The sequence below is a fragment of the Pelophylax lessonae genome (assembly GCF_965119305.1).
Source record: "Pelophylax lessonae genome assembly, chromosome: 13".
NCBI classification, from domain to species: domain Eukaryota; kingdom Metazoa; phylum Chordata; class Amphibia; order Anura; family Ranidae; genus Pelophylax; species Pelophylax lessonae.
Window position 1 is genome coordinate 57,488,709 of NC_138780.1, and position 23,217 is coordinate 57,511,925.

General features: G+C 46.3%; 1 protein-coding gene across 2 annotated transcripts in view; it reads left to right on the forward strand.

Moving 5' to 3' along the window:
* VTI1B (vesicle transport through interaction with t-SNAREs 1B) overlaps positions 1–23,217 on the forward strand; it is a 499,519-nt gene that overhangs the window by 461,191 nt on the left and 15,111 nt on the right. Inside the window, exon 5 of one of the 2 annotated variants that reach the window (XM_082275949.1) lies at positions 18,076–18,153. In XM_082275949.1, the coding sequence (XP_082132075.1) occupies positions 18,076–18,141 (66 nt within the window). In that variant the 3' untranslated portion in view covers positions 18,142–18,153. The remainder of the gene's footprint in view (positions 1–18,075; positions 18,154–23,217) is intronic. The other variant, XM_082275948.1, reaches the window with a different exon arrangement.

Sequence of the window (23,217 nt, forward strand, 5' to 3'; positions counted from 1 at the left end):
GCGGCGGCCCAGTCTGCCGCTGCCTGAAGGGGCGCCCTCACCCGTTTCGGTGGTGGGGGGACGTCTGCATGGTTTCCTCCAACATTCCGGACAGATGGGTTCAGGTAATCATTCGATCGGGTTACAAGAACGAATTCCTTTCGCGACCGGCGGACAGATTCTTTCCCTCAAATCTTCGGTTGACCCCAGATCGGTTGCAAGATCTTCATCGGGCGGTGCAGGATCTGCTCGCCCAGGGGGTAATCATTCCGGTGCCACATCGGGACAGATTTCGGGGGTTTTATTCGAATCTGTTCACTGTGCTCAGAAAGGAGGGCAAGGTGCGTCCGATTCTGTACTTGAAAGCTCTGAACTGCTTCGTGCGCGTTCAAAAGTTCCGCATGGAATCGCTCTGTTCGGTGGTGGCCTCTCTGAGTCCAGGAGATTTCAGGAGGGGACCAGCATTCTGTCTTGGGCCGAGACTCTCGTCCCGGCGATCTCGGCAGTTCACACTCCGGGTGTGGAGAACTGGCAGGCCGATTATCTGAGCCGCCAGACCCTGGACCAGGGGGAATGGTCCCTGCACCCGGAGGGGTTTCAAATGCTGTGTGCAAAATGGGGATCCCCGGACGTGGATCTGTTCACGTCCCGGCTAAACAACAAGGTGGGAAGGTTCGTGGCAAGGATGCGCGATCCTCTGGCAGATGCCTCGGATGCGCTGGTGGTGCCTTGGCACCAATATCGTCTGATGTATGCCTTTCCTCCAATTCAGTTGTTGTCCAGGTTCCTTCACAGGTTGGTCTCGGAACCAACGTTGGTGATTCTGGGGGCACCAGACTGGCCGCGCCGGTCTTGTTACCCGGATATCATTCAACTAGCCGTCGAGGCTCCATGGCGGCTCCCGTTACGGGACGATCTAATGTCTCAGGGACCGATCTTCCATCCTGCTTTACAGTTGCTTGCTTTAACGGCATGGCTGTTGAAAGCCAGGTCCTGAGAGACAGGGGTCTCTCCTCGGAGGTCATTCCTACCTTGCTCAAAGCAAGGAAGGCCTCGTCTGGTAAGGTTTATTATCATACATGGAAAGCTTATTTTGCCTGGTGTGAAGCCAGGGGCTTCCCTCCTCGGTCCTATTCGGTGGCGAGGGTGTTGGCCTTCCTACAAACTGGTGTGGACTAGCGCCTTGCGTTGACCACGATTAAGGGCCAGTTGTCTGCACTGGCGGTTCTTTTTCAGCGCCCCTTGGCGTCTTAACTCTCGGGTTCGCACTTTTGTTCAAGGTGTGCGTCACTTGGCCCCTCCTCGGAGGGCGCCTCTACCTCCATGGGACTTGAACTTGGTTCTGTCCGTTCTACAACATTATCCCTTTGAGATCATCAGGAAAATTTATTTGCCTCTGCTGTCTAAGAAGGTTGCCTTTCTAGTGGCGATCACTTCTGCCCGCAGTGTCGGAGTTGGCGGCCTTGTCCTGCCGCTCCCCTTACCTGGTGGTTCATAAGGATAAGGTGGTCTTGCGACATAACCAGTCTTTCCTTCCTAAGGTGGTTTCTGACTTTCACCTTAATGAGGACATTGTTTTGCCTTCGCTCTGTGCGAATCCCAAATATCCTAAGGAGTTTGCTTTGCATTCCTTGGATGTTGTCAGGGTGATCAGGTTTTACCTGTCGTCCACTGAATCCTTTCGGAAGTCGGATTCTCTTTTTGTCCTTCCTGAGGGACCTCAGAAGGGTATGGCTGCGTCTGCGGCGACCATTTCAAAATGGATCAGACAGACGATTATACAGGCCTATTCGATTAAGGAACGGGTTCCGCCCTTCCCTGTTAAGGCGCACTCTACCAGAGCGGTGAGTGCGTCCTGGGCCTTCCGGCATCAGGCCAAGGTGTGCAAGGCTGCGACTTAGTCGTCTGTGCACACCTTTTCAAAGTTCTATAAACTTGATGTTCTGGCATCAGCAGATGCCTCTTTTGGCCGCAAAGTTCTGTGTGTGGCAGTACCTTAAGGGGACCCTAGTTTTGCAGGGCCCTGACTGTTGGGGTTGTTGTTTTCCCCTTGTTTATTTGCTTTCCTGGGTTGATTGCTCCAGTTGAGCTTTTATGTTACCGGAGGATACCTTTCTGTTCACGTAAGGTTCCTTTCTCTGCTGTGGGTGCTGCGTTGCCTTTTCTGACGGTTGCGTTTCCCACCCCTCATGTCTACACTGCTTTGGGACATCCCATTGGTGAAGACTGTATGAGTGGGCGGCGACTGTCAGAGGATGTAAGAGAAAACTGAATTTTTGTAAAATCTTACCGTAAAATTCCTTTCTGAGTCCTCTGACAGTCGCCGCCCCCGCCCCTCTTTTGGGGTTTTTTGGACTCTAACTGCTTGCTACCAAACTGAGTTGGGATGGCTGATAGCAGAGGGGGGGTATTAAACCAGTGGGACATATACCGGAGCGAACTCCAACCAGCACCATCCAGGATCAATATCCGTACACGATACTCATAATAAAAGAATAGCTATCATCGTGTAGTAATTCCAAACTTTTTATTCCACACGCTTAAAAAGAAATACACTTACTATATCGTAATCATAAAACAGCCTTCATACTGCCATGCGGGACGCTAAACAAGATCCGTGCGTTCCACTCGCATTAACCGGAACCGGAAGTTGCGTAGTACGTAAGTCAGACGGCTTGACGCGTTTTGCTCCGCCAATCAGAGCGGTTGGAGTTTGCTCCGGTATATGATCCGTTGCTTGATGGTGTCACGGAACCATGAACCAGACGTACAACAACAGATAAGTGAAAATAAGAAGGCTTTATTGAAAATCAAGCTGTAAAGCAAAAGACCAAACGGATGGCAAAACCGAAGCAGAGTCTTTGCGAAGCCAGAGGTCAGGAGCCAGGAAGGTAGTCAGACGAAGCCGGGATCAGGAACCAGCAGGGTAGTCAGACAAAGCCAGGATCAGGAACCAGCAGGGTAATCAGACGAAGCCAGGATCAGGAACCAGCAGGGTAATCAGACGAAGCCAGGATCAGGAACCAGAAGCAGCAGCAGTCTTAGAAGCATGTGAACACAGGAGGACCAAGCAAGGAACTGAAGCCACAGACCTCCTATATATATATATGAGCTAGGCATCCAGCTCCTCCCAGAGGGAAGGAGGAGCCGCAGGGTGGGAGGCTACAAGAAACCCAGAAACCAAGATGGCCGCCAGCACATGTCAAACGAAGGAGAACAGCAAGAAGGTAAGACCATGACAGATGGTGCCTGCTGTTCTTAACCAGAGAGGAGAAATCCTTAAAGCGTATATGACAATATTGTCTGGTGAGTAGGGGACCGAAAGGGGAGCAACCACTCACAGTTTAAAAGCATTGGCACTTTGGATTTCCTTAAGGAGCAAGCACTGAGCACTTTTATGTGGATATCATTTTTTGCACAGAGACTAGCACCCAGCACTTTGGAATATTACATGAACTTTTGTTAATGATATTAGTTTGGCAATTTTTATGATATTTATACAATTATCACTGAAGCACTGGACCCTTTAATATTATTGGATTTACACATTATATTTGATTCATTGAATTTATGCATTATGGATGTATATTATCAAATTTATAATTTAACACATATTAATCACTTTAATTGAGCACAGATCACTTATAGTATGGTTGAAGTAAATATTTATTATCTTTTATGTACTATATTGAGCAGCGCTGATATACCATCTTTTCTATTGATCTACTGATGCCGCCTTTGGCCGCAAGGTTTTGCAGGCTGCTGTTGGAGAGGATTAGTCCTCTTTGAGGGTGTATTTTTTTTGTCAGGTGAGCTCAAGTTGCTTCCTGGTTGAGCTCCTTTTTTACCAGGTTGGCTACGTTTAGCTTTTGGGAAGTATATTTATTGCGGTTTTCTTCCCACCCCTCATATTGACACTGCTTTGGGACGTCCCAAGGGTCAAAGAAGACATGGAGCTGTGTCCTTCAATGAATGAAAACGAAAATTGGATTTTTGTCTTACCATAAAATCCTTTTTTCTGATGTTCATTGACGGACACAGCAACCGCCTCTCTAATGAGTTGGGGTTTATGTTCTGACACTGCTTGTTACAAAACTGAAAAGCTAGAGCAGGAAGTGGGAGTATAACCCCTGGGACTGCCTTATGGGCATAGTCAAACTTTTTTCCACCTAGTGTCCTACTCCAATGGTGAGCAGCATAACCCATGGGTCAAAGAAGATATGGAGCTGTGTCTGTTAATGAACATCAGAGAAAAGGATTTTAGGGTAAGACAAAAATCCAGTTTTTGTGTCTATTAGATCCCCCCTGGCTAAGTGGAGGCACTACCAATTTAATGGCTAGGGCCCATAGCCTCGGTTAAAATGACAATCCTACCCAAGCTTTTGTATTGCTTCCTGACATTGCTGGTGCCCATACCCCAGCTCCAGATTTGGAAACACCAAGCGGACCTTCTAAATTTTATATGAAATCATAAACATAGAATTGCTCGCTCGACACTATTTGCCTCTCGCAATGAGGGAGGTTTGGCCTTCCCTAACCCTACGCTATTATTATGCTGCTCAATTGAAGGCTTTAGCCTCATGGACTACCCTTCCCACGTATAATTGATGGATTAAAATAGATAGATGGCCCCAACCCACCCGAACAGCCTACTGTGGAATACTGATGCTGACTTTCCCTCTGCTTCTTTGCTTCATACTATGGCTCTAATGCACAATATTTGGCAACAGTTAAGACATGCAAGCAAAGGGATACCACACTAGAAAAGAACCAATATATGTATCCACCCAGTGCCAAACAGAATTGAAGAAATTAACGTGTTAAATTAAAACACTGAAGCAGCTACTATAATAAACCAAAATATAGAAACAATATGTATGATGCAATTAACCACACATTAGCAACGCTTCTAAAAACACATAATTGATAAAATCATAAATGGATATACATCTCTAGATTAGAGTCCTCTGAAAAAGAAAACAGAGTGTTTGCAAAATCGTTCCTAGTGTTCATAAATGTAGTAGAAGGAGAGATCAGTGTGGTCAAAAGCCCATCAAAGCCGTCACCGCACCTCGTGGAAGATCACCTCCCTCAAATATTGCACTCACCAGAAGCATAAATGTATGGGGCCAAAAAGCACACTCATTCTCCTTAGATAAACTCCATACCTTGGATCAATCCTCTCATCACCTCTCCTCATGAGTAGATCACAGGTGTAGAGACCAATCAGCTAATGATTGCAGAGGACTCTATATTAGAGTCTTCCGAAAAAGAAAACAGAGTCTTTGCAAAATCGTTCCCAGTGTTAATAAATGTAGTAGAAGGAGAGATCAGTGTGGTCAAAAGCCCATCAAAGCCGTCACCGCACCTCGTGGATGATCACCCCCCTCAAATATTGCACTCACCAGAAACATAAATGTATGGGGCCAAAAAGCACACTCATTCTCCTTAGATAAACTCCATACCTTGGATCACCTCTCCTCAAGAGTAGATCACAGGAGTAGAGACCAATCGGCATACCAGGAGAAAAAGTGCAGACTGATAGTGAAGACCGTTTGAACTGTTTAATAAATAAAATAAAGTTCCCCAAACAATATGCACTTACAATGTAACAATCAAAAGATAGCAATACATGCAGACACTTCAAAGCCGATATACTGGTTAGCAGCGTGATCTCACCGCTCTCCGTCCAGCAGTGATCAGTGAGGACAGCCTGCAGCTCAGTCCCGGCAGTAGTGTAGAGTGGCAAGCCGTGTAGTCCAACCCTGACGCGTATCGTCATGTGACTTCCTCAGAGGGCGTGGCTACATGGCTCTCACCACTATATAGGGCTCACCCACAATGAAAAGAGAGTAGAATTACTCTTCTATAGCAGATTTATTGACGATCTCTTCTTTATCTGGATGGTAGATGAGGATTCTTTGAAATCCTTTGCTAATGCTTTGAATCAGAATAACAACAACATTAGCCTCCAATTCCATTGGAGTACACAATCTGTTGAGTATTTAGATGTCACAGTTTCGTTATTAGAGGACAAGATCAGCACCAAGGTTTACTTTAAAACCACAGATCGGAATAGTTTTCTACCGATGTTTAGTGGTCATCATCCTCTATGGTTGAGGAATATCCCTAAGGGACAGTTCATGAGGGTGAGGAGGAACTGTTCCTTAGATTCTGATTTTTGCCTCCCAGTCCTTGATCCTTAAAGAACGTTTTAAGGAAAAAGGCTATTCTGATTCCCAATTGAATAAAGCCATGGATGAGGTGAAGGGTCTCACACAGGACACTTGTTTGGAGGATCGCATCAAATTAGCTGATAACAAACACGAGTACAGCTTTATCAGCAACTACCATGCACAATGTAAGGAGGTAGAAGGGATTTCTGTAAGTATTGGAAGATTTTGACTATGGACAGGGTCCTATCAAAGGTCCTGCCCAGTAGTCCTAATTTTATTTACAGAAGGTCCCTGCCAGTGGCAGATAGGCTTGTTTGTAAAATTCTGGATCCACCAAGCCGCCCCGAAATGTTTTGGAAAATGAAGGGTTTTTTACGCATGTAGGAAGTGTATTTCGTGCAGACAGGTCGCAACACCTATCAGGGGCCTCACAAAGTTCACTTCCTCAGCTAATGGGAAGGAATTTGAAATAGAATAATTTATTTCTTGTAATTCCTCATTTGTTGTTTATGCCCTTCAATGTCCGTGCGGCTTAATGTATATTGGTCGCACCAAAAGGTTACTTAGCAAACGGATTTCAGAACATATTAATAACATTGGTATAGGTTTTAAAAATCATAGTGTTTCTATGCATTTTAGGTTGAAGCACAACAGAGATCCTTCAGGACTAAAATTTTGGGGCATAGCAGTTACCCCACAAGTATGGGGGGGTTCAAATAGAATAAGGGAACTGTCAAAAAATGAAACAAGTTGGATCTATTTGACTGAAACTGTTTTATCAGTGATTTTTAATTATTTTACTTGTATGAATATTTAACTTGAATGTTTACGATTTTATTGGTTTTATTGTATTATTTTGCTTGATGTAATGCCAGTTTGTCTGTTGGAAGGATACTGGACGCCAATTTCTTTGCACTCTTTGGCAGGTGTTTATCTATGGTTTGTTTGATGGCTATCGTGGAGCCTCAACCGTAGTAATAATTATATTAACTGTTATGCATATACTGTATATGTATACCGTGTTTCCCCGAAAATAAGACCGGGTCTTATATTAATTTTGGCTACAAAAAACGCACTAGGGCTTATTTTCAGGGGATGTCTTATTTATTTATGGTATGTAAAAAGACAAACTTAAAGGGATTGTAACCCTAAAATAAATAAATATCCTGATCCTTTAAAGCATGGTAGACAGCACAGTGCTTGTGTTGTGTCATTTAGCCCTCTTTATGTTCCAAAAAACCTGGAATAAAATAATAAAATGTTAAAAAAAGTTCTCTCCCTGTCAGCTCCGGAGTCAGCATTATGACATTCTGTAATCCCAAAAATAAACCTTGGATAAAGTCATTGTAAAAATATGTAATGGATTTTGCAAAAAGATTATGTAATGTGCAGTGTGTCTCCTTTTGTAACTTTATTGTGGAAAATACCATATTTACAGCGCCGCTGGGCACTCACGTGACCCTCCTGAGCTCTACTTTCCCTCTCCGAATACTGCAGAAGGAGGGGCTGAGATCAAGGATTTTACTAGGGCTTATTTTTGGGGTAGGGCTTATATTGCAGCCATCCCTGAAAATGATGCTAGGTCTTATTTTCGGGGTAGGGCTCATTTTCAGGGAAACAGGGTATATATATATATATATATATATATATATATATTTAAGTGGTATGTTATATATATATATATATATACAGCTATGATTATAGTACTGGTTTTTTTCCCAGATGCTGCCTTATATATAGAATGAATATAATGTATATTTTGGCTTACTTATATTTGTTTCTATATGTTGCATTTTTTTATATATTTTTTTTGTTGCAACAAATTTGAGACATTACATTATCTATACTATCATTTTGCTTAGTATGGCGATCCATTATCCTTTTTTAATGAGAGGTTGGTGGTAACGGTTTAAGATGAGGAGTTATGTTTCCCTTTAGAGATGGAGGGTTACATGTGAGACGCACGCCATAGTATTGATAGCAGCACACACAGGGTTACATTCCTTTGGATGAGCCCTATATAGTGGTGAGAGCCATGCCTTGTAGCCACGCCCTCTGAGGAAGTCACATGACGATACGCTTCAGGGTTGGACTACACGGCTTGCCACGCTACACTACTGCCGGGACTGAGCTGCAGGCTGTCCTCACTGATCACTGCTGGACGGAGAGCGGTGAGATCACGCTGCTAGCCAGTATATCAGCTTTGAAGTGTCTGCATGTATTGCTATATTTGATTGTTACATTGTAAGTGCATATTGTTTGGGGAACTTTTATTTTATTTAATAAACAGTTCAAACGGGCCTCACTATAAGTCTGTACTTTTTCTCCTGGTATGCTGATTGGTCTCTACTCCTGTGATCTACTCTTGAGGAGAGGTGATGAGAGGATTGATCCAAGGTGTGGAGTTTATCGAAGGAGAAAGTGTGTGCTTTTTGGCCCCATACATTTATGTTTTTGGTGAGTGCAATATTTGAGGGGGGTGATCATCCACGAGGTGCGGTGACGGCTTTGATGGGCTTTTGACCACACTGATCTCTCCTTCTACTACATTTATGAACACTGGGAACGATTTTGCAAACACTCTGTTTTCTTTTTCAGAGGACTCTAATATAGAGATGTATATCCATTTATGATTTTATCAATTATGTGTTTTTAGAAGCGCTGCTAATGTGTGGTTAATTGCATCATACATATTGTTTCTATAAACAGTTAAGACATACCCACTCCCTCCAATCTGACGCTTCCTTGCTGACAGCTCTCCTATACAATCCTAAACTCTCGGACAGCCTCACTCATCACATGATTTCTCCCAGGTTACAGATGAACCTCTTCTACTATGGCCATCTAGTGAACACAGTGACGAGAGTGTTACTCTCATTTGAGGAACCTTTTGAGTGCCTTTTTTGGGTATCATTAAATTTGGCACTATGCCTTTACCTTTGCACCCAATATTCAGTTCTCCATATTGTCCCCATTTGAATGCCTAATTCTCTCTGGCCCATCACAGAAAGGTTTACCTTCAGATAATTATATAACCTTCTAAACTCATGCCACAGGAATTCTAAAGGTAAACATGGTTATATGCTTAAATGGGAGCAAACCCTTGGAGAAGAAATCTCCCTTGAGCAATGGCAAACCATATGGTCTCGAGCAGCCAAAAGCTCTATTTGCACCCTCTACAATTAAATACCCACAAAGTACAATTTTTTTGGTACATGACCCCCTCCCGCCTACATGCTATATATCCATAGGTCTCAGATCACTGCTGGATGTGCCGTAAAGATCAGGGCACTCGGTGGGCATTGCCAATAGATATCTATTGGCAATGCCCATCCTTGCAGTCATACTGGCGCTCGGTTTAGGACCTCCTTCATCAGTTATTCAAGGTTGATATTCCTTTACATCCAAAACTCTATCTATTAGGACTACTCCCTCCTAAATTGCCAGGTTTAGCCAAAAAATTGGCCACCCACATCTTAATGGCAGCTAGGTGCCATATAGCCCTCCGATGGAAGAGACAAACACCTCCGATGTCAACTGACCTCTGTGCTAGGATTAAGGATGTGGAGATAATGGAGTCCCTGACCGCCCAATTTGATGACAGGATCAACCACCATCGTGCGATCTGGGAACCCTGGCATCTCGGAGAAGATCCTCCATGAGGCTTTTATGCCCTCCTTCTGTCCGAGATGTTGATGCCCTCTAGACCTAGGAATGAGGAGCCCTGTCTGTCTACTTCTTGTTTCTTCCCTCCTTAGGTTCAGAAACACGTAGTAATGGGTGTGAATCCCAAAGAACCTTTGTAGTAAGTGTAGCCAGCATCCCTAGGAAAATGTCTTGAAAGAAGTTTGGTGCCTCAGGCAAAGGGGGGTGGGACTTTATGGGCTTAATAAGACAGTGTTGTATAAAATATTTCAATTTATTGAAGATAAGACATAGAGTTGTTCTAACAACACTTAATCATGTGTATGGGTTACAGACCCATACGTGATGGTGAATTGAGTATAGAAAAGAGTGACACGGTGATATACATAGTTACATAGTAGGTGAGGTTGAATAAAGACAATAGTCCATCCAGTTCAACCTGTGTAGGTGTGTGTGGCTGTAATCATCTCACATAGCCCTGAATGTCCTGATCCTTGAGATGTACGTCTAAGAGTCTTTTGAAAGCCACCATACTTCCCGCAGAAACCACCTCTTGTGGTAGAGAATTCCACAATCTTGTAGCCCTAACAGTAAAGAACCCCCCACGTTGCCTGAGGTTAAAACGCTTCTCCTCTAATCGCATTGTATGCCCTCTTGTCCTCAAGCAATCCCTTCGACTGAACAGCTTTTTTTCTAAGCTGAGATCCCCATTGAGATATTTATAAATTGCTATCATGTCCCCCCTCGGGCGTCTCTTGAGGGGGGACATGTGACAATGTAAATATGTCTCTCTGTCAGTCCATGCTTGTGGGTACAGCGTGGGGTCTGCAGGGAGAGAACATCTTAAGTTTCCTACGCGTTTCGGCATATGAAATAGATTGCCTTTATCATGGAAAGTTTGTCCACCATATCTGAAAATATAGTAGGTAAACAGTCAATACATATTATGCTTCCTGTGTATCATTTCCATTGGTCGCATAATTTATTACATGCTTGTTAAATATGTACCTGATCCTGGAACCTTGCGTCTGATCTTTTAAGTTAATCACACAGGAATTGGTGTGGATACTGCTGCTGTGGTATATAATATGGTGAGTGTATTAGATGAATGCTTTAAACTTGAAATTATATAGATGTAAGTATGACATCAATTACTTACTATCAGCGTGGTTGCTTGAACAGCAACCTGTTCAAGCAACCACGCTGATAGTAAGTAATTGATGAAACTCAAGATATTCTCTCCCTGCAGACCCCACGCTGTACCCACAAGCATGGACTGACTGAGAGACATATTTACATTGTCACCATATCACTGTGTCACTCTTTTCTATACTCAATTCACCATCACTTATGGGTCTGTAAGCCATACACATGATTAAGTGTTGTTATAATGACTCTATGTCTTATCTTCAATAAATTGAAATATTTTATAAAACATTGTCTTATTAAGCCCATAAAGTCCCACCCCCATTGGCCTGAGGCACCAAACTTTTCAAGATAGTTTCAGACACTGGCTAAGCTACTTTGTGAACTCATTGCATTGATTCCACACTATTCCATGCGATACATCTCATCTTTTCGAGCCACTTGCCAGCAGGTGGTGCTGTGGAGCAGAGCGCGGGATCAGAGGCTGTCAGGGCGTGCAGGAGAGAGGAGTGTGTGTGGAGTGTGTGCGTGACCGACCGCGTGTGAGTAACCCCCCCCCCAGGAGAGCAGCGGCGGGGAGCGGCGCTCGAACCCCGACCCCCCCCCCCAGAAGCGAGCGGCGAGCGGGTTGGTAACCCCCCCCCTCTCTTGTTGCGGGTGGCGAGCGGAACAGTAAACCCCCCCCCCTTTTTGCGGCGGGCGGCGAGTGGTGCGGACCCCCCCCCCCAGACAGAGAGGGAGCAGAGGAGACTAGCGAGCAAAGGCTGACCGGGAAGTGACAGAGGGAGGCGGGTGCAGAGCGGAGACTGACCGTCTGAGGGAAAAAAAAAAAAAAAACAGCCAGGAACTGCTAGAGTCAGACTTAAAGGGACATACACTAGGTAAGTAAGACTGGTGACTGAGATTGTACACTGACTGAGGGTGTAGTGTAGTACCTGAGTATCTGTGAGTACCTGAGTATCTGTGAGTACCTGTGAGTATCTGTGAGTACCTGTGAGTACCTGTGAGTATCTGTGAGTACCTGAGTATCTGTGAGTACCTGTGAGTACCTGTGAGTACCTGAGTACCTGTGAGTACCTGAGAGTACCTGAGAGTACCTGTGAGTACCTGAGAGTACCTGAGTATCTGTGAGTACCTGAGTATCTGTGAGTACCTGAGTATCTGTGAGTAGCTGTTGCTACCTGAGTGTCTGGGAGTACCTATCACTACCTGAGTGTTTTGCGTCTGACCGGGCTGTGCGACTGAGTGTTTTGCGTCTGACCGGGCTGTGCGACTGAGCGTTGTGCGTCTGACCGGGCGGTGCGACTGAGCGTTGTGCGTCTGACCGGGCGGTGCGACTGAGCGTTGTGCATCTGACCGGGCGGTGCGACTGAGCGTTGTGCGTCTGACCGGGCTGTGCGACTCAGTGTTGTGCGTCTGACCGGGCTGTGCGACTCAGTGTTTTGCGTCTGACCGGGCTGTGCGACTCAGCGTTTTGCGTCTGACCGGGCTGTGCGACTGAGCGTTGTGCGTCTGACCGGGCTGTGCGACTGAGTGTTGTGCGTCTGACCGGGCTGTGCGACTGAGCGTTGTGCGTCTGACCGGGCTGTGCGACTCAGTGTTGTGCGTCTGACCGGGCTGTGCGACTCAGTGTTGTGCATCTGACCGGGCTGTGCGACTCAGTGTTTTGCGTCTGACCGGGCTGTGCGACTCAGTGTTGTGCGTCTGACCGGGCTGTGCGACTGAGCGTTGTGCGTCTGACCGGGCTGTGCGACTGAGCGTTGTGCGTCTGACCGGGCTGTGCGACTGAGCGTTGTGCGTCTGACCGGGCTGTGCGACTCAGTGTTGTGCGTCTGACCGGACTGTGCGACTCAGTGTTGTGCGTCTGACCGGGCTGTGCGACTCAGTGTTGTGCGTCTGACCGGGCTGTGCGACTCAGTGTTGTGCGTCTGACCGGGCTGTGCGACTCAGTGTTGTGCGTCTGACCGGGCTGTGCGACTCAGTGTTGTGCGTCTGACCGGGCTGTGCGACTGTGTTGTGAGTCTGACCGGGCTGTGCGACTGAGTGTTGTGCGTCTGACCGGGCTGTGCGACTCGGTGTTGTGCGTCTGACCGGGCTGTGCGACTCGGTGTTGTGCTTCTGACCGGGCTGTGCGACTGAGTGTTGTGCGTCTGACCGGGCTGTGCGACTCGGTGTTGTGCGTCTGACCGGGCTGTGCGACTCGGTGTTGTGCGTCTGACCGGGCTGTGCGACTCGGTGTTGTGCGTCTGACCGGGCTGTGCGACTCGGTGTTGTGCGTCTGACCGGGCTGTGCGACTCTGTGTTGTGCGTCTGACCGGGCTGTGCGACTTAGTGTTGTGCGTCTGAACCGGGCTGTGCGACTCGGCGTTGTGCGTCTGACCGGGCTGTGAGATTGTGAGTGTTGGGTGACTGACCAGTGTCAAGTGAGTGGAGCGGAATACCAGAGGGTGAGAAGGTAGCGTTAGGAAGCCAGGAAATAGCCACATAGGATAGACTTAAATCGCTGAATCCCCATTAGATTAGATAGTAGGTACAATGCCCGGCGGGTGTGGGGATGCGACTCGGTGTACATCTTGTGATATGTATGCGTTCCTCGGTCATGCGATCGAGGGCGAATACAAATGCGCAAAATGTGAGCACGTTGCTTCCCTGGAAGCTCAGGTCCTGAATCTAGGGAAGCAGCTGGCAACACTGAGACGAATGTCCATACCGGAGGAGAGCCAGGATTGTACCAATCAGGTGCAGACAGGGGCCTGCACAGAGGTGGGCGGAGTATCGGAGGTGCAGGCATCAGAGCAGAGCAGAGGGGTGACAGTTAGGAGGGGTAGAAGGGGACAAGTCAAGGAGGCTGATCCTGGGCTGGAGCACCCCAATAGATACGCCCCGTTGTGTGATGTTGGGGAAACCAGTCAGGGACCAGCATTGCTGGAGCAGAGCGACGCCCCTAGCTGCCAGGGGACGAACTCCTCCAGTGAGGCCGGGAGAAAGGGAAAGGAAAGACAGGTGCTGGTGGTAGGGGACTCAATTATTAGAAGGACAGATAGTGTAATCTGTGACATAGACCGTGTGCGCCGAACAGTCTGTTGTTTGCCGGGCGCTCGGGTTCGGCACATCGCGGATCGGGTGAACAGATTATTGGGTGGGGCTGGGGAAGACCCAGCTGTCATGGTACACGTGGGTACCAATGACATAGGCAGAGGAAGACGGAGAGTCCTAAACGATTTCAGGGACTTAGGCGCTAAGTTGAGGACTAGGACCTCCAAGGTAGTATTTTCCGAAATACTACCGGTACCTCGAGCCACACCAGAGAGGCAGCGGGAGATTAGGGAAGTTAACGAGTGGCTGAGGAGCTGGTGTAGTAAGGAGGGTTTCGGGTTCCTGGAGAACTGGGCCGACTTCTCAGTCGGTCACCGGCTCTTTGGTAGGGACGGATTGCACCTAAATGGGGTGGGTGCAGCCGTACTGGGTGAGAGGATGGCCAAAAAGTTAGAGGGGCTTTTAAACTAGGGAATGGGGGGGAGGGTACAGATGTAGAATTAGCCAGTGGAAAGCAAGTTTCAGAGGGCAGAAATGGGGGCATTAGCGGTAGGGTGTTCGGAGCCCCTATACCCAGGGTGGGTACGGGGAAAAATCAAGAGAGCAGCCTAAAAACATCAAAATTACGAGGCTTATATACCAATGCCAGAAGCCTGGCCAACAAGATGGGAGAGCTGGAGCTGCTGATGTTTGAGGAGGACTTAGATTTTGTGGGGATAACTGAGACTTGGTTTGACAGCTCTCATGACTGGATGGCGACCATTCAGGGGTATTCCCTTTATCGCAGAGATAGAGAGGGTAAAAAAGGGGGAGGGGTATGTTTGTATATTAAGAACAGTATACAGGTAAATATGAGGGATGATATTAATAATGGAGCTATGGACGAGGCAGAATCCCTATGGGTAGAGCTTCAAAGGAAAGGCACGGTGGGGAAGGTAATATTGGGCGTATGCTATAGGCCCCCAAACCAGAGGGAGGAGGGTGAGGTGGACCTCATGTTACAGATAGGATTGGCAGCAAGGATGGGAAATGTCATTATAATGGGGGACTTTAATTATCCTGATATAGACTGGGCAGAAGGAACCGCGCATTCAGCCAAGGCTCGGCAGTTCCTAAATGTTTTGCAGGACAATTTCATGGGTCAGATGGTGAATGCACCGACAAGAAACAATGCGGTACTTGACCTACTGATTACCAACAATACAGACCTGCTCACGGATATAGAAATACGGGACAACTTAGGGAACAGTGACCATAGGTCAATTGGTTTCAGTATTAATTACAGTAATAGGAAACACAAGGGTAATATAAGGACACTGAATTTCAAAAGAGCCAATTTCCCTAAACTGCGCTCGCTGCTAGAAAATATCAAATGGTATGGAACCCTGGGAACAAAGAACACGGAGGAAAAATGGGAGTGCTTCAAGAGCATACTTAACAAGGGGGTGGGCCAGTGCATTCCACAGGGAAATAAATTTAAAAGAGCAAAACTAAACCCTGGGTGGCTAAACTCCAACATAAAAATGTATATTAGAGCTAAAGAAAAGGCCTTCAAAAAATACAAGACTGAGGGGTCATTGGCAGCATTTAAGCATTACAAAGAGTGTAATAAGAAATGTAAAGATGAAATCAGGGCGGCTAAAATAGAACACGAGAGACATATAGCGGAGGAGAGTAAAAAGAACCCCAAGAAATTCTTTAAGTATATAAACAGTAAGAAAGCGAGGCCAGAACACATTGGCCCCATAAAAGATGATAAAGGAAAAATGGCCACTGAGGACAGAGAAAAGGCGGAAGTGTTAAATAATTTATTTTCTTCAGTCTTCACAAAGGAATCGGGGGGCTACACGAACCCCGCTTGTAAGGCCGAACTAAATAATACACCTCAGGAAGTGCCGCCATGGCTAACAGAGGATAGACTTAGAGCTAAACTAGAGAAACTTAACATAAATAAATCCCCGGGACCGGATGGCTTGCACCCAAGGGTTCTAAATGAGCTCAGTCAGGTGATTGCCAGACCATTATTCTTGATCTTTAAGGATAGTTTACAGACAGGTATGGTGCCAGCTGATTGGAAAAAAGCTAACGTGGTACCAATATTTAAAAAGGGGCCGAGATATATCCCGGGTAACTATAGGCCGGTCAGCCTAACATCTGTAGTCTGCAAAATTTTGGAGGGGATGATAAGGGACCACATACAAGACTTTAGTAATGAAAACGGTATTATAAGTAGTAATCAGCATGGATTCATGAAAAATCGTTCATGCCAAACCAATCTATTAACCTTCTACGATGAAGTGAGCTGCCACTTAGATAAAGGTAAGCCTGTGGATGTGGTGTATCTGGACTTTGCAAAGGCCTTTGACACCGTTCCCCACAAACGCTTACTGTACAAACTAAGGAAGGTAGGTATGGACCATAAGGTGAGTACCTGGATAGAGAACTGGCTCCAGGGGAGAGTACAGAGGGTGGTGATTAATGGGGAGTATTCGGATTGGGCGGGTGTGGAAAGTGGGGTCCCCCAGGGTTCTGTCCTGGGACCAATCCTGTTTAATTTATTTATAAATGATCTAGAGGAGGGGATATCTAGTACAATCTCAGTATTTGCAGATGATACTAAATTAGGCATGCCAATATTTTCTATGCAGGATGTGGAAATCTTGCAAGCAGACCTGAACAAAATAACTGGGTGGGCAACTACATGGCAGATGAGATTTAATGTAGAAAAATGTAAAGTAATGCACTTGGGGGCCAGAAACCAGAAAGCAAGCTACTCACTAGGGGGGGAACCTCTGGGTGAGTCTAGGATGGAAAGGGACCTGGGGGTACTGGTAGACAACAGGCTTGGAAGTGGCATGCAATGCCAAGCCGCTGCAAGCAAAGCCAACAGAATACTGGGTTGTATAAAAAAGGGGATTCACTCCAGAAATAAAGAGATTATTCTTCCACTCTACAAGACTCTGGTCCGGCCACATCTGGAGTATGCTGTCCAGTTCTGGGCACCGGTCCTCAGGAAGGATGTGCTGGAACTGGAGAAAGTCCAGAGAAGGGCAACAAAAATAATTAGGGGAATGGAGGACATCGGCTATGAGGAAAGACTACAAGCACTGAACCTATTCTCTCTGGAGAAGAGACGCTTGAGGGGGGATATGATATCAATGTACAAATACTGTACTGGCGACCCTAGCATAAGGAACAAACTATTTAGAGTAAGGGAATACAATAAGACACGTGGCCACTCACTAAAACTAGAGGAAAGGCGGTTTAACCTTAAAGTGCGTAAGGGGTTCTTCACTGTAAGAGCGGTAAGGATGTGGAATTCTCTTCCGCAAGCAGTCGTATCAGCGGGGAGCATTGATAGTTTCAAAAAACTATTGGATGGACACCTTAAAGACCACAACATACAGGGGTATACAATGTACGGTTAAAAGCAAACACACACACATAGGTTGAACTGGATGGACTTGTGTCTTTTTTCAGCCTCACTAACTATGTAACTATGTAACTATGTAATTGGTTCACATGACATCTCAGTATTATAAGCAATATCCAGTTACAGAACTGTGTAACAACTTCATTGGTTTTCATTCAAAACCCATGTGTTCTCCTGTGGGTGCATTCTATGTTGGTTTGCTAATGGAACTCTGCATGAGCTCCAATGATTATTCCTCTTTTCTATTTTTGTATTGTAAAAAATAATCTTTCAATAAAAATTGTCAATTATAAAAAACAAAAAAAACATTAGCAATAATGGGCATAGCCCATATACATCGTCTGCTTGGTTTACTGTATGTATTGAACTCCAGCCACTTTATTCCTCTGTGCGTACTTGCAATAATATGCAGGCATACCTGATATCATGGCTAGTGTGTGTACATGAGCAATACTTATGATATTTACCCTTTTTATTCTGTAACCATGCTATATAGCATCTTTTTACAATGTATTCCAAAATTTACTTATTTAGATTGACTGTTTTTGTTTTGTTCATGCTCTGTTTAGTTCCTTGAAATAATTGTCATGAAGTCCACTGTCTGCAGTGTTGCCAGTCCTATTCAATATTTAATTATACATTTTTCTTCTTCTATTATAGCTGATAAATACAAGTGAGAATTTGAGCAAAAGTAGGAAGGTCCTGCGGTCCATATCTAGAAAGTAAGTTAAATAACTGGTAAGTCTAAAATGTATGCACATCCCCCAGTCTCAGTTTCATAAAACAGATAATGTAATTTAATTTTCTTCTTTTACCCTTTTGGTGCCAGTCCCTGCGCTTTACTTATAAACTCATGTGGCCAGACCATTTTCTTTTTTTCAAATATAACTTTATTAGAACACAGAGGAGGGTACAGCAGGGCGAAAAGAATACACTCCAGGAATACAAACAGAAGAAACCAAACAATCGTACAAAGTAAGCCGCATTGAGCCTCCACACTCCGAGGGGCCTATGCATGGAAATCACAATGGAAGTACATTCACCACAGCAATTACAGTTCAGGAGTAAATCATTAATTTGCTCGTACCACCCAGTGTGCGCCCCTCTTTTTAGAGGAGACATAGATAAAGGGGGGGTAAGGGAAGAGGAAAGTGGAGGCAAGAAAGAAGAACAGAGAGGGGTGGAGGAGGAAGGGCAGAAAAGGCAGTGGGAGAGGAGTAAGGCGAGAAGAAGTTAAAAAATAAGGATTCCTCCCCGGCAATGGAGACCACCGCCATGCCACTGTTTAGGAGTTGAGTAGAGCGACACCCTCATCAGATAGAATAAAGATGTTCCAGAGTTCCCAGGTCTTATGATACTGCTCCCGCTTACAATGTGAGGTCAGAACTAGGTCCTCCATCTTGTTGATAGCCTCGAACCTCCGCAGCCAATCCGCCACCGTAGGGGGGCATTGGCTTTTCCACAGTATAGGAACACACACGTTGGCTGCATTAAGCAAGTGACGAACAATCGATTTCTTATATCTCCGCACAGGGATATCTGATAAGTGGAGTAGAAAGAAGGCCGGGTCATCCAGAATAGTATGTTCCATGAATTTCTGAACAATGGACCGGACCCCCGACCAGAACGCTGATAGCTTTGGGCAGGACCAAAAGATGTGGTGCAATGTCACCTCATCCCCACCACAGCACCAGCACTCCGCCGACATGTTCGGGAAAACCTTATGCAGCTTGTGAGGCGTGTAATACCACCTGGTAACAACTTGAAATTGGTCTCTTGGATTTTGGTGCATATAGATGATTTAAGGGAGAGCGAAATTATGATTTGCATTTGCAGCGGCATGAAGGTGCGGTGTAAATCAGATGCCCATTTAGTCAGGCACGGCAAAGGAGGCCTATCTAACAGGGTTGTCAATAGGGTATACACCAAAGAGAGCGTATGCGGGAGAACCCCCTTTTCCAAAACTCTTCAAACATGGTTAGTCTGTGTGTGAATTCCGCAGGGTTCGAGAGGTTATGCAAAAAGTGATGGAGTTGTAAGGCAAACCAAAAGGTAAGCCGAGACCAAAAAGTTAGAAGCCCGATTGTACTCAGATGTGCCCAGAGGTCAGGTGACGTAAGGCCCAGCAAGAACCGGGGGTTGCCAATTATGGGGAGTACAGGGAGCGAGGAGGGGAGAGAAAGTACCGCGCATTGGCCTGCTGACAGATCTGCAACATAGTGCCCAAGAGCGGGTGAAGATGCAATTGTGATGCAAGGTCCTGATAACACCTCGAAGGGAAATGGCCGTTTGTGCCTGCTCTATGGTTATCCACAGTTTAGAGGCTTGATGACGGCACCAGTCGGCCACCCTGCTCAGGTGAGCCGCCTGGAAATATATTTGTATGTCTGGGAGAGCCAGACCACCACAGGCTTTCGGCAGGATCAGCTGTGCACGCGCGAGGCGGGGTCGTTTATGCGCCCAGATAAACTTAGTGAAGAGAGAATGGACCAATTGGAAGTACCGGGCAGGTAGTCCAACCGGAAGGGCCCTCATCAAGTAAATATGCTTAGGCAAGATGCTCATCTTTAGCAGGTTACACCTGCCAAACCACGAGTGGAGGCTAGTGTGCCACTTGTCCAGGAGGGTACACGTCTCCGCAATCAGGGGGGGAGTTCAGTTCATCAACTCTGGACAAGCAAGGAGGAATAAAAGTACCCAAATAGTGTAGAGCCCTATCAGTCCACCTAAAGCCAAAGCTTGATTGTAGAGTGCGCAGAAGAGGAGGAGAAACCCCCATTGCCTCTGATTTGCTAAAATTAATTTTAAGGTTTGAAAGGGTCCCGTACTTGGCCAATTCCCGCTATAGATTTGGGAGGGAGATAGTCAGGTTCATTAACGAGAAAAGGAGGTCGTCGGCATAAGCTGATATCTTGGGCTCCACCTACCGTCAGTCCCTGTATGTCTGGGTTCTGGTGTACAGTAAAAAGGAAAGGCTCCAACCATAGGGTGAATAGGAGGGGGGGGACAAGGAACACGTCTGCCTCGTTCCATTATGAATGGGAAAGGGGTCAGATAGAAGGCCCTTTACCATGACCTGTGCGGTGGGGTTGGAGTAGATACTAGTGATCCAGCGCAGTATGTTATCTCCAAGGCCTACTTGTTTAAGGACCGCGAACATTAAGCGCCAATTGCCCCGGTCAAAGGACTTCTCTGCGTCGGTATTAAGGAAGATGCACGGGGTTTGGGAGGCATTGGCCACATGGATCAGGTTCAGTACTTTAGTGGTATTGTCCCTAGCCTCACGGTCAGAAACAAAACGCACCTGGTCAAGGTGAACAAGGTCAGAAAGGTGTAGAGCCAGGCGGTTAGCCGATATTTTCGTGAAGATTTTTAAATCAATGTTGAGCAAGGATATGGTCCTGTAGCTCCCACAAGATGTGGGTTCCTTTCCCTCTTTCGGAAGAACAGTGATGTGTGCCACCAAGGTGTCCCTGGGTAAGGTAGCTCCCTCTTTCGCAGAGTTGAAAATGCTGACCAAATACGAACCCAAGATAGGGAGGAAGACTCTATAGTATTGGAGTGTAAAGCTGTCCGGCCACTTCATGACGCCTATTGCCTGCTGAACCTCCGCCAGGGAGATCGGCTCATCCAGCTGCACTCTGGTCTCAGCAGGAAGTGTAGGCAGATGGGACGATGCTATATAGTCTTCCATTACTAGAGTGGAAGGTGAGATGCCACTTAAAGAGTAAAGGAAGGAGTAGAACCGGCCAAATTCTCCCGAGAATTGTTTGGGAAGAGCAAGTCTGTGGCCTTGAGGAGAGACCACGCTAGGGACATACGTCGAAGGTTTTGGGTCACGAATGGAGTGAGTCAGTATTTTCCCGCACTTGTCTCCAAACTCGTAGCCCAGACCATGGCTCTGCTACAAGGCCGCCTTAGCCCTATAGAGGAGGAGGTCGTTAATGTGTTGACGCGTGCACACAATCTCACTCTCCAACGCCGCTGACGTAGCGTGCTTGTGTCAGGATTCAAGTCGGCGGAGTGTGTCTAAGAGCTGTGTCAATTGTTTATTGCGCTCTTTTTTGAGTCTGGAGCTGTGTCTAATAAGAAGTCCCCTAAGGACGGATTTGTGAGCTTCCCACAGGGTCCCTATCTCCAGGTCGTCTGTCTGAAAGTAAGCCTGCAATTCGGTTGAGATGTCAGCCAGGACTTCAGGTGTTTGCAGAAGGCTCTCGTTCAACCTCCAAAAGTATTGATGAGATGCGGCAAGTTCTCGATAAAGAGTAGGTAAGCATCCCCGGGGCGTGATCCGACCAGGTGATGTCCCCTATCGACGATGATTTAGTCGCGTGGAGCTGTCCGTGCGGGATTAAGAAGTAATCAATCCGTGAGTAGCACTTGTGAGGTGCGGAGTAAAATGTGTAATCCTGCTCGGAGGGATGTTGCAGGCACCAAATGTCTATCAGGTGAGCGTTGTGGAATGTCTGCGAGATACGTTTACCAGAAGACGGCAATATAGCTGATCTACCCGTGGAGGTATCGAGAAGGGGCAAAAGTGGAACATTAAAATCCCCGCCCAAAATAAGATGTCCGTCCATGAAGTCCAAGAGCAGTTTAGTAAGGCAGGTTAGAAAGGCGATCATTGGGTGCATATAGCGTCGCCAGTGTGAGCTGCATTTCCCTGACCGACCCCCTAATGAACAGGTATCGTAAATCAGGGTCAGACAGAGTGGCACTCAGTTTCCAAGGAAGTTTTGAGGACAACAAGATGGACACCCCCCTAGACTTGGCGTCATCATTGGATGAGTGGTAAGCTGTATTGTAGAATCTATTCATAAGCCTAGGAACTCTGTCGCCTCTAAAATGGGTTTCCTGGATGAAGGCAACATCCACTCTGGAGCGTTTGAGGTCGCCAAGCAGCATTCGTCTCTTTTTTGGCATGTTAAGGCCCCTGGCGTTCAAGGAGAAAATGGTAAGGTCCTCAATCGCCGGGGTAGGAAGAAGTGCAAAAAGGGGAGAAAAAGAGGAGGAGGGAGGGAAGGGAACAAAGAAGAGAAGAAGGAAGGAGAAGCAGAAGGAGAAAAAGAGAAAATATGAACAAGGAAGAGAGACCAAAAGCAGCCGAGATGGCTGCCCAGGTCCCCCAACACTACAAAGTGTACAACTAAAAAAAAACAAAACAATGTACACTTCGTGACAAAAGTCACACACAGTGTACTGGCCTAAGTGGGGAAGTGAGGCAGGACAGGGAGAACAGAAAAAATAAACAGAAAACACCTTCCTCCCGGACCCCCTCCCGCCATCCCAGCAAAAATCAGAAGCACAAAAGTATGCGATTGGAACCTGAATAGTAAAACATGACATTGCAAGTGAAAACATGAGGAATGTGAGCAAGACGAAAACCCAACATCACATTGAGCCCCCCCAAAGGACACGTCCACAAGAGGAGTTGCCCTCCCCCCACAAAATTGAAAAAAAAAAAAAAAAAAGAGGAGGGGAGAGTAAGAGGTAAAGAACACCCTCAGATCTAGGACCTTGTGCCACACGTCCCCCCCTAGCAGCGCCCCCCCCCTCCCAGACATAGCAACACCTAGTAGTCATGTAGTGGGAAAAAGCTGCGCTAAATGACATAGACCATATATGATAGGTCTATTAAATAAAGTGGTAAGCCCCAGAAAATAATAGTCCAAAGTATTGAATGATGAATAAACTGTTAAAGTCCAATCCAACACGGCACAGAAAAAATTCAATGTGAATAGGTACTGCTTACCAGAAGTAGCAGTAAAATGAGCGTTGGTGTAAACAAAAACCAGACCAGTG